This window comes from Micropterus salmoides, unplaced genomic scaffold (assembly GCF_014851395.1).
Source record: "Micropterus salmoides isolate LMB-PRFRI ecotype aquatic unplaced genomic scaffold, ASM1485139v1 Ms_hic_scaffold_1, whole genome shotgun sequence".
Classification (NCBI taxonomy): Eukaryota; Metazoa; Chordata; class Actinopteri; order Centrarchiformes; family Centrarchidae; genus Micropterus; species Micropterus salmoides.
In genome coordinates this window covers 56,596,112-56,613,780 of record NW_024040040.1, presented here as the reverse complement: position 1 = coordinate 56,613,780, position 17,669 = coordinate 56,596,112, and the positions used below count along the sequence as shown (strand labels likewise).

The window sequence follows — 17,669 nt, the reverse complement described above, 5'->3', positions numbered from 1 at the left end:
TCTCCAGAGCCCAGACAACACTAAGGCATTCCTGTATATAAACGACAAGTGGAAGTTTAAAGTCAGGATGCCCCAAGGGGCCAGCAAATGCTATTTTAGGGCCTCGAAAGCTTTCGGACAAGATGAAGTCCAGATGAACTTCACTCCTTTATGCTTAAGGGCGTTAAGGGGTTCTGTGAGCTGTGAAAATTGGGGCACAAACCTGTGGTACCATCCAGCTATTCCGAGAAACCTTTGTAGATCTTTTATGTTCTGAGGTACAGGGAAATCCACTACTGCCCTGGTCTTTTCTGTGTATTTACTGTTAGGTTCTGAATAGATGATAATGTCATCTAGATACACCAAACAAGTTGCTCCTCGTAGTTTTTCAAGTACTCGTTTCATCAGCCGTTGGAATGTAACTGGGGCATTTTTAAGCCCAAAAGGCATAACCGTGAACTGATAGGAGCCAAGGGGACAAATGAAAGCAGTTTTCTCTTTACATGTCCATTTGCACTTGCCAGTACCTACTGTTAAGGTCCAGAGTTGTGAACACAACAGCTCATGCCAACGATTCCAATATTTCCTGTATATTTGGTAAAGGGTAAGCATCATTGTGAGTAGCTGCATTTAGTTTTCTGTAATCCACGCAAAACCGTGGTTTGGAATCATTCTTTTTTGACCACTGGAGCTGCATAAGGTGAGGTGGATGGCTCTATGATGTTATTTTTCAACATTTCCTCCACATACTCTTGGTTGGTGATACACGATATGGCTTTTGTTTAATGGGCACATTGTGAGTAAGAAATGTTTTATGGGACAAAACCCCTGCGCATCCCAGTGTCGCTGTGCAGACATCTGTGTTTCCCTGAAGCTGACACAGCAGTTGATTTTTCCCGAACTCATCCAAATGTGCATCGTCACTGGCAGTCTTCAAAAGACCCTGGCTGGAGGATTGCAGCTCCCTTCCATGGTCCGATATTTAGGGGCACTCTCAACTGACAAGGAAGCAAGTTATTAGGTGTGAAAGGAGTAGAAGGAAGTGATAAGAGAACCAAGCGTAGCATGCCCTTGGTTGCTAGATGAAGCTCTTGCAGTTTGCTGCTGTGAAGGCCTCGAAGAAGATCTGTTCGGGATCCACTGCGGACAGGATGCTGGGGCATGACTACCTTTGCAGCACCAACAGTTTATGTTAGGGGGCCTGTTGTAGTTAGGTTGGTTTAGTCTGGCAGGATTTTCTTTGGTGTTAGCAGAGTCAGAGGTAGCAGGTTTGCCTGTTTTCTTTAATAAATCTTTCCTCTGCTCATACTGCAGTTGATTTTCCCAGTCTTTCTCAAGCTGTTGGTCCATCCACAGTGGTAACACTGCTACTTCTTAGTTGACTAGCCAGTTGAGGATTAATATTTTTCAAGATCATTTTAAGGATTTCATCCTCTTCAATACAAGATTTCCTGCGCTTGCATAGTGGCTGGAACATATAAGCAAAGTCTCAGATGTGCTCTCCTTCTCCTTGAACTGTAGTACGCACCCTTTCTGCCAGTTCATCTTCATAATCTTTTGACAGAAAGGCAGCACGAAACTGTTGATCAAATTCCTTCCATGTGTGTATTTTGTGTCTAGCCACATCCCACCAATCTCTTGCAGTTCCATGCAACACGTTATGCATGGTTGCGATGAGCTCCTCATCAGAGAGGGGGCTAAGAGTGTGGAAATCTTCACACCTTTCCAGGTATTGAAGTGGATCAGTTGCATCATTCAGTATTCTAAAAGTGGGAAACTCAAGTTTAATGATAATTTTCCCCATATATCAATTTTTTATTTCTCCAGGTATGGTGCTTCCGCCTGGTGATCCTACATCCTCATCCACCACTCCAGGTTGCCTAGTGGATTCTAATCTGGGGCGGTTTGGGATACATGCCTTTTCCCCTTGAAAAAACAGAGGAAATGTTTGCCTGACCAAATGTGGTAGCAGCTTTAACTACGGTCATCTCCTCAGACAGAGAATGGATGGTATTTTTGCACTGAGACAGCTCCTCCTGCAGGTGAGTTACTGCATCAGAGAAAATCCTTCAGCAGTTCTGTATGATGGTGTTTTAATCTCCAACTAAGGGATGCACTGAAATGTGTCTGCAGATATTCTAAGTGCTTGTTCATGTTTTTGACCACCTCTTTTTGTTGCTCTTGAAATGTGGCTGTTAGGGATTTGCCTGTTTGGTCCGTATGATTTGTGATTTCCATTGGCATTTGTGCCATGTTTCTTTTTAGCTCATGTGTGAGATGATTTTGATTTTCCACAATTTGGTGTAGCTGCTGCTGAATCTCCCCTCCAGAACATGTTTCCTCTGTAGCAGAAATAGGCTTACTATAGGGAGATTTTTCTAAGCTTCGGTCCACCGCTTTATTTGGAGGTGTATCCAGAATTTTATAAAGTCCAGTGACGTCCATATCTAACTGATGGCTGACTTGATGCCATAACCGGTCTGAAGCAGCCATTTTGTACTTGTTGGTTGTATTGGTAGCCAAAATAAAGTTTTGCTTTGTTTTATGTCGCTACTTGTGGTATATTTTATGTCGCCACTTGTGGTTTGTGCTTATTTGTTTCACATTTTATTTTGTTTGTTTTCCTGTTCGGGTTGTCATTCAACGTTTGTTGTTGTTGTGTTAGTTTGTTAGTTTTCCCTAAATGCAAAGACAATTTATTCTCCATCAGCCATTTGCTTATGTTCTTTAATTCATCATTTAAATGGTCCTCAATAACTGTCTTATCCTTATGGGAGAAAAAAAGTGTCCTTATAATCAATTTGTTTAACAAGGAGAAAGAAAATCCACAGCATGTTGGGATCGATCATTCAACCCTCCCAACGGGAAGCACACACACTACCAACTGAGCAAAACGTGTACACGACATTGGCGATGCCTCTCATGCAACGGATAAAAAATGGGCCTGATGCCAGACTTATTGGCCTGATGCCAGACTTATTTATTTATTTATATATATATACAACAATTGTACGTCTGCTCCTGCTGACGTATTGCGGTAAGCGTGTCGACTCATTTCCGTTTCCGGTACTTGTGTGTTGGTACCGTGTTGTTGCTCTCGCTAAATAACAGTTACATTTGTTTGATTACAGCGGCCAACTGTTCGCTAAACACTTATTCTTTACAGTAATTTTGCCTAAGCACTCACACTTCTTTCCATCTTTTAGTGACTGCTGTTCAATCTCATAGTTGTTCTAAAGTTTTGGTAACTGACGCTACAGTAATTCAGCTTAGCCGTTAGCGACTTTAGCTTAGCAGCTAGCGATGGCTTCTCCCTCTCTCTCTCCTACTTTCTCCTGCTCGATGTGTCAGATGTTTAGTTACTCCTCTGCCTCCTTTAGCGGTAATGGTACATGTAATAAGTGTAGTTTATTTATAGACATGGAGGCGAGGCTCAGTGATTTAGAAGTCCGGCTCCGCACCTTGGTAGATCAGTCTTTAGCTACTGTAGCTAGCCAGTCCCCGGTAGTTGGTGCGGAACGGCCTGAGTTAGCCTCTGGTAGCTGTCCTCCGGCATCCCCTGTGCAGCCAGGAAAGGGGGGCTGGGTGACTGTCCAAAGGAGGAATAGTTGTAAGCATTCAAAGTCCACGGGGCATCATCAACCTGTTCACGTTTCTAACAGATTTTCCCCACTCAGCGACACACCCGCTGAGAAACCAACTCTGATCATTGGCAGCTCCATTTTGAGAAACGTGAAGTTAGCGAAGCCAGCGGCCATAGTTAAGTGCATCCCTGGGGCCAGAGCGGGCGACATTGAGTCTTATTTGAAACTGCTGGCTAAGGATAAACGTAAATACAGTAAGATTGTTATTCACGTCGGCGGTAATGACTCCCGGTTACGCCAATCGGAGGTCACTAAGATTAATGTTGAGTCGGTGTGTACATATGCAAAAACAATGTCGGACACCGTAGTTTTCTCTGGACCCCTGCAAACGATGTGGGCTTTGTTGATCATTGGCAGACTTTCTGGGGAAGACCTGGTCTGATCCGGAGAGACGGCATCCATCCCACTTGGGAAGGAGCAGCTCTCATTTCTAGAAATCTGGCCAAGTTTATTAGTGGACCAAATCCATGACAACCCAGAGTTGAGACCAGGAGGCAGAGTCGCAGTTAACACACTTCTCTGCCCTTCTTTTCAGCAGTTACCCACCCAAAACCCTACGCAGAGTCGCAGTCTAACACACTTCTCTGCTCTCCATTTCAGGAGTTACTTAGTGAAAATCCTATAGTGACGGTGTCTGCCCCCCGACCATCGAAATTATTTAAAAAGGTAAACAGAAGAGGAGCTGTGCATAAAAACCTCATAAAAATTAAAACCACAAGAGCAATAGTGCAAACGAATAGGAGAGTTAAATGTGGACTCTTAAACATCAGATCTCTCTCTTCTAAAGGTGTACTAGTAAATGAACTAATATCAGATTATGATATTGATTTATTTGGTCTTACTGAAACCTGGCTGGGTGATGGAGAATATGTTAGCCTAAATGAATCCACCCCTCCCAGTCATATTAATACTCACATTCCTCGAGGCACAGGCCGAGGAGGTGGAGTTGCAGCTATCTTCGACTCTAGCCTACTAATCAGCTCTAAACCTAAACTAAACTATAACTCATTTGAAAGTCTTGTTCTTAGTCTTTCGCACCCAAGTTGGAAATCACTGCAACCAATTCTTTTTGTTATAGTGTACCGAGCACCTGGCCCGTACTCTGAATTCTTATCTGAATTTGCAGAGTTTTTGTCAACTTTAGTCCTTAAAACGGACAAAGTTATTATTGTAGGAGATTTTAATATTCATGTGGACGTTGAGAATGACAGCTTTAGTACTGCGTTTATCTCTCTGTTAGATTCCATCGGCTTCTCTCAGAGTGTTCATGAACCGACTCACTGTTTTAACCACACCCTCGACCTTGTTTTGGTGTATGGTATTGAAATTGAACATTTAGTGGTGTTCCCACAGAATCCCTCTTTATCCGACCACTGTTTGATAACTTTTGAGTTTGTATTGCTGAACTACTCGCCATTGGGCAAAATTTCTATACAAGATGTCTGTCTGATAGTGCTATAGCTAAATTTAAGGATGCGATTCCATCAGCTCTAAATACATTATCTAGTCACAAAGTAACGGAGGACTCCTATGCTAATTTCAGTCCCTCCCAAATCGATCATCTTGTTGATAGTGCTGCAGGCTCGCTGCGAATGACACTCGACTCTGTAGCCCCTCTAAAAAAGAAAATACTAAAACAAAACGGTTAGCTCCATGGTATAATACTGAAACTCGCAAATTAAAGCAAATATCACGGAAACTTGAGAGGAATTGGCGTTCTACCAAAGTGGAAAATTCTCGTTTAATTTGGCAAGATAGTCTTAAAACTTATAGGAAGGCCCTCCGTAATGCCAGAGCAGCGTACTACTCGTCATTAATAGAGGAAAATAGGAACAACCCAGTTTCTTTTCAGCACTGTAGCCAGGCTGACAGAGAGTCACAGCTCTATTGAGCCAAGTATTCCCATAGCTCTCAGTAGTTACGATTTCATGAGCTTCTTTAATATAAAATTCTAGCTATTAGAGACAAAATTCACCAAGACCTGCCCTCAATTGGCACCGACTTATCTCTTAACTCAGGAACCTTAGAAACAGCTGTAGAACCAGATACATGTTTAGACTGTTTTGCTTCCCTCAATCTTTACCAACTAACTTCAATAATTTCTTCATCTAAACCATCAACCTGCCTCTTAGACCCCATCCCGACTAGGCTGCTTAAAGATGTTTACCCTTAGTCAGCACCTCTATACTAGATATGATCAATCTATCTTTATCAACAGGCTATGTACCACAGTACTTTAAAGTAGCTGTAATTAAACCTCTTCTGAAAAAGCCCAAACTTGATCCGGATGTTTTAGCCAACTATAGACCTATATCTAACCTTCCATTTCTCTCTAAGGTTCTGGAGAAAGCAGTTGCTAAACAGTTGTGTGACTTTCTACAGAGCAATAGTTTATTTGAGGATTTTCAGTCAGGATTTAGAGCTCATCATAGCACAGAGACAGCACTGGTGAAAATTACTAATGACCTCCTTATTGCATCAGACAAAGGACTTGTCTCTGTACTGGTTTTATTAGATCTTAGTGCTGCATTTGATACCATTGACCATCAGATCCTATTGCAGAGACTGGAATATTAATATTATCTAAGCTGGTTTAAGTCCTATTTATCAGATCGATTTCAGTTTGTACATGTTAACGATGAGTCCTCCATGCACGCCAAAGTTACTCATGGAGTTCCTCAAGGATCTGTCCTTGGACCAATCCTCTTCACTTTATATATGCTTCCTTTAGGCAATATTATCAGGAAACATTCCATAAGCTTTCATTGTTATGCAGATGATACTCAGTTATATCTATCGATCAAGCCAGATGAAACTCATCAGTTAGCTAAACTTCAAATGTGCCTTCAAGATGTTAAAACCTGGATGACCTGTAATTTTCTCATAAAACTGAAGTTATTGCTCTGGGGCCTAAGCACCTCCGTGACGCATTATCTAAAGATATAGTTTCCCTGGATGGCATCGCCTTGGCCTCCAGCACCACTGTGAGGAATCTTGGAGTTATCTTTGATCAGGACATGTCGTTTAAGTCTCACATTAAGCAAATTTCAAGGACCGCCTTTTTTCACCTACGTAATATTGCGAAAATCAGGAACATCCTGTCTAAAAATGATGCAGAACTAGTCCATGCATTTGTTACTTCTAGGCTGGATTACTGCAATTCCTTATTATCAGGCTGCTCAAAAAAGTCCATTAAGACTCTTCAGCTGATCCAGAATTCTGCAGCACGTGTTCTGACAGGAACCAGGAAAAGAGATCACATTTCTCCTGTTTTAGCTTCTTTGCATTGGCTTCCAGTAAAATCCAGAATAGAATTTAAAATCATTCTTCTTACCTACAAAGCTCTTAATGGTCAGGCACCATCTTATCTTAAAGAGCTCATAGTACCTTACTACCCCACCAGAGCACTGCGCTCCCAGAATGCAGGGTTACTTGTGGTTCCTAGAGTCTCCAAAAGTAGACTAGGAGCCAGAGCGTTCAGCTATCAAGCTCCTCTCCTGTGGAACCAGGTTCCAGTTTGGGTTCAGGAGGCAGACACCATCTCCACATTTAAGAGTAGGCTTAAGACTTTCCTCTTTGATAAAGCTTATAGTTAGGGCTGGCTCAGGTGAGTCCTGAACCATCCCTTAGTTATGCTGCTATAGGCCTAGACTGCCGGGGGATTTCCCATGATGCACTGAGCTCCTCTCTCCTCTACTTTCTCTCCCTCTGTATGCAACCTTATCCCATTATTGCATGTTACTAACACAACTTCTCCCCTTTCTGGTAGTCTTGTGCTTTCTCGTCTCTCTCCTCTCTCTCCTATCACTTCCTGCAGGTTTTCTGGCTCTGGAGCTGTGGAGTCTGGATCTGTGGCTGCGGGTCACCTGCTGCCCCCGTGTTCCTGCTCGACACCCTCTGCTGCAACGACTATTGTGCTAGTCTTATTGTTATTATTGTTATTATAATCATTAACATTACGATGGTTACCATTAACACTATTATAAATATCTGTACCATTTTTCATTTAGTCTATAGCAACATTACCGTCACTGTGTGTACCTCTGTGTGTATATTGTGTAGGCTGCCTCCCTCCCCTCTCTCTCTCCTTACATCTCTCTCTCTCTCTCTCTCTCTCTCACCCCAACCGGTCGAGGCAGATGGCCGCCCACCCTGAGCCATGGTTCTGCTCGAGGTTTCTGCCTCTTAAAAGGAAGTTTTTCCTTGCCTCTGTCGCCTAGTGCTTGCTCTTGGTGGGAACTGTTGGGCTTCTGTAAATAACATCACAGAGTACGGTCTAGACCTGCTCTTTTATGAAAAGCGCTGTGAGATAACTGTTGTTGTGATTTGGCGCTATATAAATAAAATTGAATTGAAATTGAATTGAATTGAATATGTATATATATATATATATATATATATATATATATATATATATATATATATATAAATCCCCCTCTCACCCCTTGCGGGGTGGTACTGTATGTGTCATCCTCTACCAGAGGCCTGGGAGTTTGAGGGTTCTGCGCAGTATCTTAGTTGTTCCTAGGACTGCACTCTTCTGGACTGCACTCCGGTGACCTCTGATGTTTTACCAGGAATCTGCTGTAGCCACTCTCCCAGTTTGGGGGTCATGGCCCCCAGTGCTCCGTTCACCACTGGCACCACTGTTGCTCTTACTTTCCACATCTTCTCTAGCTCCTGGACTTCCAGCCCATACTCATGGCAGATGTTCCTGTACACTATGACAGCTACCTGGTTATGGCGTTCCATGTATGCACTTCCTGCCAGCATCTTACACTCTGCTGTTATGTGCTGTACTGTCTCAGGGGCGTCCTTGCACAGTCTGTACCTGGGTCCTGCCTGGTGTGGTAGACCCCAGCCTCTATTGATCTTGTACTGAATGCCTGTTCTTGTGCCGCCATGATTAGTGGTTCTGTGCTGTCCTTCAGTACAGCCTTTTCCAGCCACTGGTAGGATTTCGTGATATCAGCCACTTCTTCTATTTGTCTGTGATACATGCCGTGCAGCTGCTTGTCCCTCCATGAAGGTTCTTCATCTTCCTTGTGCTCACCCTTCATCTTTGGGGGCCATCTTCCTGATGAACACCTGGATCTTCGTCGTTTCATCCTGGACAGTGGTCTTGACACTCACTAGCCCTCGGCCTCCCTCGCTACCCTTGGTGTACAGTCTCAGGGTGCTGGATTTGGGGTGAAACCCTCCATGCATTGTGAGGAGCTTTCTCGTCTTGATGTCAGTATCCTCTATCTTCTCCTTTGGCCATTTTATTATACCAGCGGGGTATCTGATGACTGGCAGGGTGTATGTATTGATGGCTCGGATCTTGTTTTTCCCATTCAGCTGACTTTTCAGGACCTGCCTCACTCTCTGTAGGTATTTGGCTGTGGCGGACTTCCTTGCTGCCTCCTCATGGTTTCCATTAGCCTGCGACACCCCAAGGTATTTGTAGCTGTCCTGAACATCTGCAATATGGCCTTCTGGTAGTTCAATCCCCTCGGTTCTAATCATCTCCCATCTTTTTGATACCATGCGACCACACTTGTCCAGTCCGAACGACATTCCAATGTCGTTGCTCGCTCATTTCTGGCATACAGCTTGATGTCATCCATGTAGAGGAGGTGACTGATGGTTGTTCCACTTCGGGACCGGTATCTGGCTGAGGGGGTTTCAGGCCTATGTAGAACAGCAGCGGTGATAGTGCATCACCTTGCTATATGCCACACTTGATGGAGACTTGTGCAATTGGCTTTGAGTTGGCTTCCAGACTTGTTTTCCACAGCCCCACTGAGATCTTGATTGATGTGTGGGTGTAAAAAATACACACACACACACACACACACACACACACACACACACATTGTTATGCGGAAAATGTGGTTTGCAAACACTTTAAACAAATAAGGTGCTTTTTATCAGCAGTATTCCCTTTATATAGTAGCAAGAAATATTTCTTAAACATTAATGTAATCAAATCAAATAAAGCCAAAGCTATTTGCCACTGCCAGGGCATTACCTTTTATCTAGCTTGTTAAAACAAGTTAGAGTCCAGAGGCCCAATCAGAACATCATAACAGGCACCTTCTGAGCAGCAGAATATATATAAATCTGTTTTCAGGTATCAGCAGAAACAGTTGAAACCTGTTAGATTGAGGTGAAGTGGTCTCCTCAAGCACATGCGAAGTTGCGACACACCGAAGTTGAAATGTCTAGAACGTTTTTGGTTCAAACAAATATGGTTGCATACATTTACATTTATTTACTTAGCTGACAAAGCAACTTACAATTGCTATGTCAGAGGTTGCATGCAACTGGAGGTTAAGTGTTTTGCTCAGGGACACATTGGATTTGCTGCAGTGGGAAATTGAACCTTGGTCTCTCACACCAAAGGCATGTGTCTTATCTACTGCACCATCACCACCCCCCATTCGCCAATCAACTGGCACAGGAGCCATCATTGGGAACTGAAGAGGGAGTCTATTTTGTGGGGCATACACTTCAACTGTGCTTTAACAGCGCATTAAAGAAATACCTTGTGTGTCACAGTGTTGCTGCTGCAAGGTGTCTTGTTTCAGACTTCAAAAAAGCGCAAAGGCCATCACAGCACTTGCAGAAAAAGAAGCATAAATGTGTGCAAGATGTTGCCACTGGAATTCTGTCTATCTGATGCTCAATTGCCTGTTAGAGCTAAAAGTAAATTAAGAAACCACACCTGGTGGTGCATGAAGACAACAGCACTGTTACTAAAGCTGTAAGCCGTAATTATCAAGATAGCACAATGCCTAAAATATTTCTGCTTTACAGTTAAACATGGTATTATTCTTATGTAATGGAAAAACATCAAAATTTGTTTTCAGAAAGTTATGAGGCCAAAATGTGGTTGCACAACAGAAATGACACCCACCTGTGATTATTCAGTCTGACAGCATCTTGACAAACCAATGTAGCTTTCATCACTTATTATTAGACATGTTCCCCTCATATATGTGACTGTGCATCAGGTGTTATCTTCTCTCTGTGCTCGTTATAAGTGTAAATATTGTAAATAAATAAACGATTATCTGAGAAGTCATCATGACTCCGATCTAATGTAACTGCTTTGGAGTTATTGAAAGCTTTGTTTTTTCTCTTTTGATGATTTTGATGATGGGCCAGCAGTTTCCCTCTGCTTCCAGTGTTTGTGCTAAGCTAGGCTAAACATGTCCTGGACCTCTCTCTGTACAGAGAACGGATTCAATCATGGGTAAAATCTAACAGTTCTTTTAACATGCAGAGATCTGTCCAAACTTCATCAGTTATTACCATCAGGCAATTATGATGTTTGTTCCTAGAGATTTTCTCCTTGGAGACCTCCTACAATTAATCTCCATTTTATGTTCAACCAGTGTTTCTGTTCTGAGCAAAGGAAAAAGAAGAAATGTGTGACTGTTCATATAACACTCATATCCACCATTAACCTAAAATACCTGAGTGTGTCCAGTCTCCAGTACGGAACCTCCAGTCCAGCAGACAGCAGCTTCACTCCCGAGTCTCCTGGATGATTGTAGCTCAGGTCCAGCTCTCTCAGATGGGAGGGGTTGGAGCTCAGAGCTGAAGCCAAAGAAGCACAGCCTGCCTCTGTGATCAGACAGCCTGACAGCCTGCAAACACACAAACCAATTACTCCATGATGGCGCAATTGCAACTATTAACAAAATCAACAAATGCCAATGAATTTAGCCCTACTTGCAATTTTGACCGATCATCACCATTTCCCGCAAAACGTTGTTGTCACACGTCAGCAATCTCACTTCTTTGTTTACAAGTAACAGCAGACGTGTGTTACTGTCTTACATTTGCCAACAAAAATAACAGCAAGGGACCATGAAAAAAAAGAGTATTCAGGTATTTATATCCTTTTTTACAAAAGGGGGGAGCTGTTGCGGAATGTATGTATTGTGGTCGAAAAAGGAAATCATTTGCTGACAAACACATGCAAATGTGTTGCAAATATTTAATTTGCATTTGCATTTTCCAAGTCTCTTTCAAGTCATCTGTCTCAAGTCTAAGTCAAGTCTCAAGTCATGAATACCAAGTCAAAGTCAAGTCGAGTCTTTCGTCTGTTTTAGTTAAACAAGTCTCAAGTCTTCACATTTGCAGCTCGACTCTGGCTCGAGTCAAGTCATGTGACCTGAGTCCCCCACCTCTGGTTTCTACTATAATTCTAAAGTTTAAAAAAGACACGTCTTTGCAGTTTTCACTTATTCCCATAAAGTCATCCCCAAAAATTGCCTAAGAACATTGCAAATTTAATTTCCTTTTTTTTTTTTTTTTTTTTTTTAAGCTGTAGCAAAAATCAGGCATCTGAGGTTGCAAAAATCCCCCAAAAACACCTGCTATGTGGGACTGACAAACCAACACACACAGGAACAGGAGAACAAGAGGCGGTATGTTTTTGTTTTTTTCTTCAGGTACATTTTAGTTCAAATACAAATATAGAACAAATCTTTAGAATCTGTGACATTTAGTAATTCAACAACGAAATAATGAACAAAAATAATCAAGAAATATCTTCATGGAAAGTAATTATTTGACTCTATAAATTACTGTTGACGTTTAGTTAAAGGTCCTGCATGTCAACTGACACATGTAGTGGTGGTGATGGCGCAATGGATAAGACACATGCCTTTGATGTGAGAGACTATGGTTTTAAATATGTGTTTATTATAGTTAAGATAATTTAAATGTTTTTTTATAGGGCTTATCTTTTGCTATTTAGTCTGTGCGCTTGGTATTTATTCTGTATGCAGCTGGACCTGGGAAATGAGTTTGATTCCTTCATGTTTTACATGTTTGAATGACAATAAAAAACTGAATCCAGACCTCAGGGTTTCCAGTGTACAGTGTGGACTCTCCAGTCCAGCAGACAGCAGCCCCACTCCTGAATCCTGCAGGTTGTTGTTACTCAGGTCCAGCTTTCTCAGACTACAGACCTGGAAGCTGAGAACTGATGACAGAGTTTTACAGCTTCTCTCTGAGAGGTTACAGCCACTCAGTCTGGAGAGGAAATAATTAACAAGAAGGTGGTTTGTGTTTTAAAATTTAGAATCTTGGATTTTGGTGATACACTACACTGTATAGATTCTCCTCTCCGCACATGCTAAAATCATTGCTGTTTTACTTTAAACAAGTTTGAAATGTGTCAATTAATGAATCAGGATTAAACAAACAGCCAATAACAATAATGATAATAACAATAATGTTAAAATTTAAAATATTGTGTTTGGGCTTTTGCTCATACAATATCTATATATAAGTGCATTCTCATTTAGAGAAACAACAAATCAATTTAAGACAAAAGTAACTTGATCTGACCTCAAGGTTTCCAGAGTACATTGTGGACTCTTCAGTCCAGCAGACAGCAGCCCCACTCCTGAATCTTGCAGGTTGTTGTTACTCACATCCAGATCTCTCAGACTAGAGACCTGGGAGCTGAGAACTGATGACAGAGCTTTACAGCTTTTCTCTGAGAGGTTACAGCCACTTAGTCTGGAGAGGAAATAATCAACAATAAGACAAAAAACATTTGTTTTAAAATGATGAGTTTGAGATTTTGGTGATGCACTATGCTGTATACAATCTCTTCTGTTTTACATGTTTGAGATGTGGCAACTAATCATGACAACCGGAAGGAAACAAATAATAACATTAATTTTTCTCCCGTTGAAAGATAGCAAAGTATTTATTGATGAATAAATTCTACTTACAGAGCTTTCTTGGAGGCTTTGACCACTGGCAGCAGCCTCTGAAGAGCCTCCTCTGAAGCAGAGTATTTCTTCAGGTCAAACACATCCAGGTCTTTCTCTGATGACAGTAAGATGAAGACCAGAGCTGACCACTGAGCAGGAGAGAGTTTATCTGTGGAGAGACTTCCTGAATTCAGGGACTGTTGGATCTGCTCCACTAGAGAACTATCATTCAGTTCATTCAGACAGTGAAACAAATTAATCCTTTTGTCTGCAGAGGGAGTCTCTTCAATCTTCTTCTTGATATACTCAACCGCTAACTGATTGGCTTTTGAGCCACTTCCTGTCTGTATCAGCAGGCCTCGTAGGAGAGTCTGATTGGTCTGCAGTGAAAGTCCCAGGAGGAAGCGGAGGAACAAGTCCAGGTGGCCATTTGGACTCTGTAAAGCCTTGTCCACCGCACTCTGGTAGAAACGTGTTGATTTGCCTCTGAATACATCAGACCACCAGGAGGTTGATTGTTCTTCTGCCAGCAGATTGACACCGGAGTTGATGAAGGTCAGATGGACATGAAGAGCAGCCAGAAACTCCTGAACGGTCAGATGGACGAAGCAGAACACCTTGTCCTGGTACAGCCCACTCTCCTCTTTAAAGATCTGTGTGAACACTCCTGAGTACACTGAGGCTGCTCTGATATCGATGCCACACTCTGTCAGGTCTGATTCATAGAAGATCAGGTTGCCTTTCTGCAGCTCCTCAAAAGCCAGTTTTCCCAGAGACTCAATCATCTTCCTGCTCTCTGGACTCCAGTGTGGATCTGTCTTACCTCCTCCATCATACCTGACATTCTTCAATTTTGACTGAACCACCAGGAAGTGGATGTACATCTCAGTCAGGGTCTTGGGCAGGTCTCCTCCCTCTCTGGTCTTCAACACCTCCTCCAGAACTGTAGCAGTGATCCAGCAGAAGACTGGGATGTGGCACATGATGTGGAGGCTTCGTGATGTCTTGATGTGGGAGATGATTTTTTCGGCCTGCTTCTCATCACTGAATCTCTTCCTGAAGTACTCCTCCTTCTGTGGGTCACTGAACCCTCTGACCTCTGTCACCATGTCAACACACTCAGGAGGGATCTGATTGGCTGCTGCAGGTCGTGTGGTTATCCAGAGGCGAGCAGAGGGAAGCAGGTTCCCCCTGATGAGGTTTGTCAGCAGCACATCCACTGAGGTGGACTCTGTAACATCAGTCAGGACCTCATTGTTGTGGAAGTCCAGAGGAAGTCGACACTCATCCAGACCGTCAAAGATGAACACAACCTGGAACTCTTCAAAGCTGCAGATTCCTGCTTCTTTGGTTTCAGGAAAGAAGTGATGAACAAGTTCCACCAAGCTGTACTTTTCTCTTTCAGCACATTCAGCTCTCTGAAAGTGAATGGAAATGTGAACTGTATGTCCTGGTTGGCTTTGTCTTCAGCCCAGTCCAGAGTGAACTTCTGTGTTAAGACTGTTTTCCCAATGCCAGCCACTCCCTTTGTCATCACTGTTCTGATTGGTTCATCTCTTCCAGGTGAGGCTTTAAAGATGTCTTCTTGTCTGATGGTGGTTTCTGGTCTGTCTGGTTTCCTGGATGCTGTTTCAATCTGTCTGACCTCATGTTCATCATTGACCTCTGCAGTCCCTCCCTCTGTGATGTAGAGCTCTGTGTAGATCTGGTTCAGAAGGGTTGGGTTTCCTGCTTTAGCAATCCCTCAAACACACACTGGAACTTCTTCTTCAGCTTAGATTTAAGTTTACACTGACAAACTGCACATCCTGAATGAAAACACAACAAAACAGATCATTATGTAGTTATCCTACACTTTGTTTCTGAAATTATGAATATTAATATTTGGACATTAATTTAATATGCACTTATTCTGGGGCCCCACCTAGCTTCATTGTCCACCCAAGGGGCTTGGAATTATTGAGTATAATATAATTGCTAAAACAATTAATTACTTGTGATCAGTTAGTCATTAATTGTTCAGTCAGTTTTAATCAGTGTGAGGATAATAACAACACACAGTGCCACACTAATTGACAACATATTTACAAACGTTATTAACAGACCAGTTACAAGTGGCCTAATAATAACTGACATAAGCGACCACTTGCCAGTCTTTGCAATTATACAAAACTGTATGCAGAAGAATGAAGACATTACTACAATTATGATGAAAAGGAAAAAAACACAAGATGCTGTAAATGCTTTTAAACAAGATCTTTTAAGACAAGACTGGAAAAAAGTTTATGTGAGTGATGTCAATAGGGCCTATGAAAAATTTCTGACAATCAAATCAGGATTATATGACAAACATTGTCCTCTAGTAAAGAAAATAGTAAAGCAAAAATATGTTGAGAAACCATGGATATCAAAAGGAATCATAAATGCATGCAAGAATTCTTAAAGAGAAGAACAATGGAAGCAGAACAAAAATATAAGCTATATAAAAATAAATTAACAAAAATCATAAGATGCTGTAAAGTTGATTATTACAGCAATTTACTGGAAGACAACAAAAAAAAATATTAAAGCTGCAAGCAGCGTTGGGCGGGCCCTCGCACTTGTAAGCGCGTCCGCGTGTGAGCCGGCCGAGTTGCATATTCTGGAGCTCTGCTGGTGCAGCTGTGAATTTCCTACGCGGTTATGACGCCACATGAAGGTGTTATATGTCACTTCCTGTGTCCCCTATGTGGAGCTACATAGCACTTGCCGCTATGAATATAAATCGGTATTGGTGTGTAGATGTCTGCGGGGTGGGAGAGTTATCAAGCACGTAAAGTTTGTTTCAGATGTGAGCATGTACACTGAACAATAATGTACCCAAACAATAAAATAAATTCCTTTTATATTTCCCTGCCTTGTTGTTTATGTGTACATACAGAGGAAGAATGTGAGAACAGCACACATTTCATCGTTACTGTGTGTTAGAGCATGGGAGAACAGTGGATACTTTTAATACAGCCCACACCCCTAATACTGTGTAACTATAACAAGTAGAGAACAGAAGAAAAAGATGTTCTTTCTTTACAACTGTCTGCATAGCTTATTCATATTGTGTAATGAATGAAAATAAATAGGCCTACTAGGCTCCTCTCTACTTTGACATTTAAGATTAGCTGGTTTGATCCACCTTCATACACATGTGACATTACTGTACAACTTGAGAAAGGTGAGTTGTTTTCTGCTCCAGCCTGCCTAAAAGACAAGCGTTTTTGGGATTAAATGGACTTTATTAGCTGCTGCAGTGCAGGATGAACTCAGAATAGACCCATTTCTCACCTTATTATTCTAAATCATGCAACGAAGAAGAAGAAATGCATAAGAAATCCTGGGACAAAATCTGTCCACAAATACTGTACAGCATGTAGTCTGATGATCAAGACTTGTGTTATAGCCGACTTGGGCAGTGAAATGTTTAATTTTTTTAATTCATGTGGTCATAGTTGTCCACAACTCAAATCAGAATATAAGAAGAAATGTTTTATACCACCTCAAGAAGGCTTCCTATCGGAAAGGTAGGAAGGTATTTCAAATGTACAACTGCAGTCCTGAAATCTAAGTAAAGTAATTTCCCTGACATTTTTGTGTTACTTTACTTTTAATAGACGCATGTAACAGGTTTTATACTTCCTGTGAGTATAATCCAATCAATCTTATTTTCATACTGTATATCCGTTGTGTAATTTGACAAATTGTGTTGTATGTCGTGCTCGCATCTCAGAGAAGACTCTGACTGCAACATGCGTCTTTGTAAAGAGAGAAACAGACAGAAAAAGTCTCTAACTCTGCCTGTCAGCTCGCTCTGCTCCGTTAAAACTGAATTTACCATACAGAATTGAATACGAGTGCACTCCAGATTTAGCTGCAGCCAGCTGACCGTGTGCTTCTCCCTATACCGCAGTTCTGTGTCCATGCATGCAGCAAACTGAAAGCACTGTCTGTCGGAGCGTCTACGTGAAAAGAGAAGGAAGACATTGCTGGTAGTATTGTCTTCAGAGTTGTTAAACACCTCAGCGCACTGAAGGAAGCCATCTGACTGTGTGAGGGGCAAGATCGTTGATGTCTGCAGGCAGAGTAGGAGCTCTCCTGTCTGACTGGTCCACCAATAGCAGAGAAGATGACCCCTTGAGACACAGCCCCTCCTCATTTGCATAATGAGGCAGAAATGCATACAGAAATTTAAAAAGGACAGGCAGAAATAAATACCATGGGTGAAAATAAATAAGGTAGAAAAATACAAAGGAAGATTAAAACAGATAAAAATATTAAAACACACACATAA

The 17,669-nt window shown here is 41.9% G+C and overlaps 1 protein-coding gene across 1 annotated transcript in view; it reads right to left on the bottom strand.

Moving 5' to 3' along the window:
* The window catches only part of LOC119897289 (NACHT, LRR and PYD domains-containing protein 12-like), a 118,428-nt gene that overhangs the window by 41,372 nt on the left and 59,387 nt on the right, over positions 1-17,669 (bottom strand). The window contains exons 6-7 of the mRNA XM_038710895.1: positions 12,975-13,148; positions 11,087-11,260 (exon numbers count right to left, since the gene is read on the bottom strand). Coding sequence (XP_038566823.1) covers positions 11,087-11,260; positions 12,975-13,148 — 348 coding nt within the window. The remainder of the gene's footprint in view (positions 1-11,086; positions 11,261-12,974; positions 13,149-17,669) is intronic.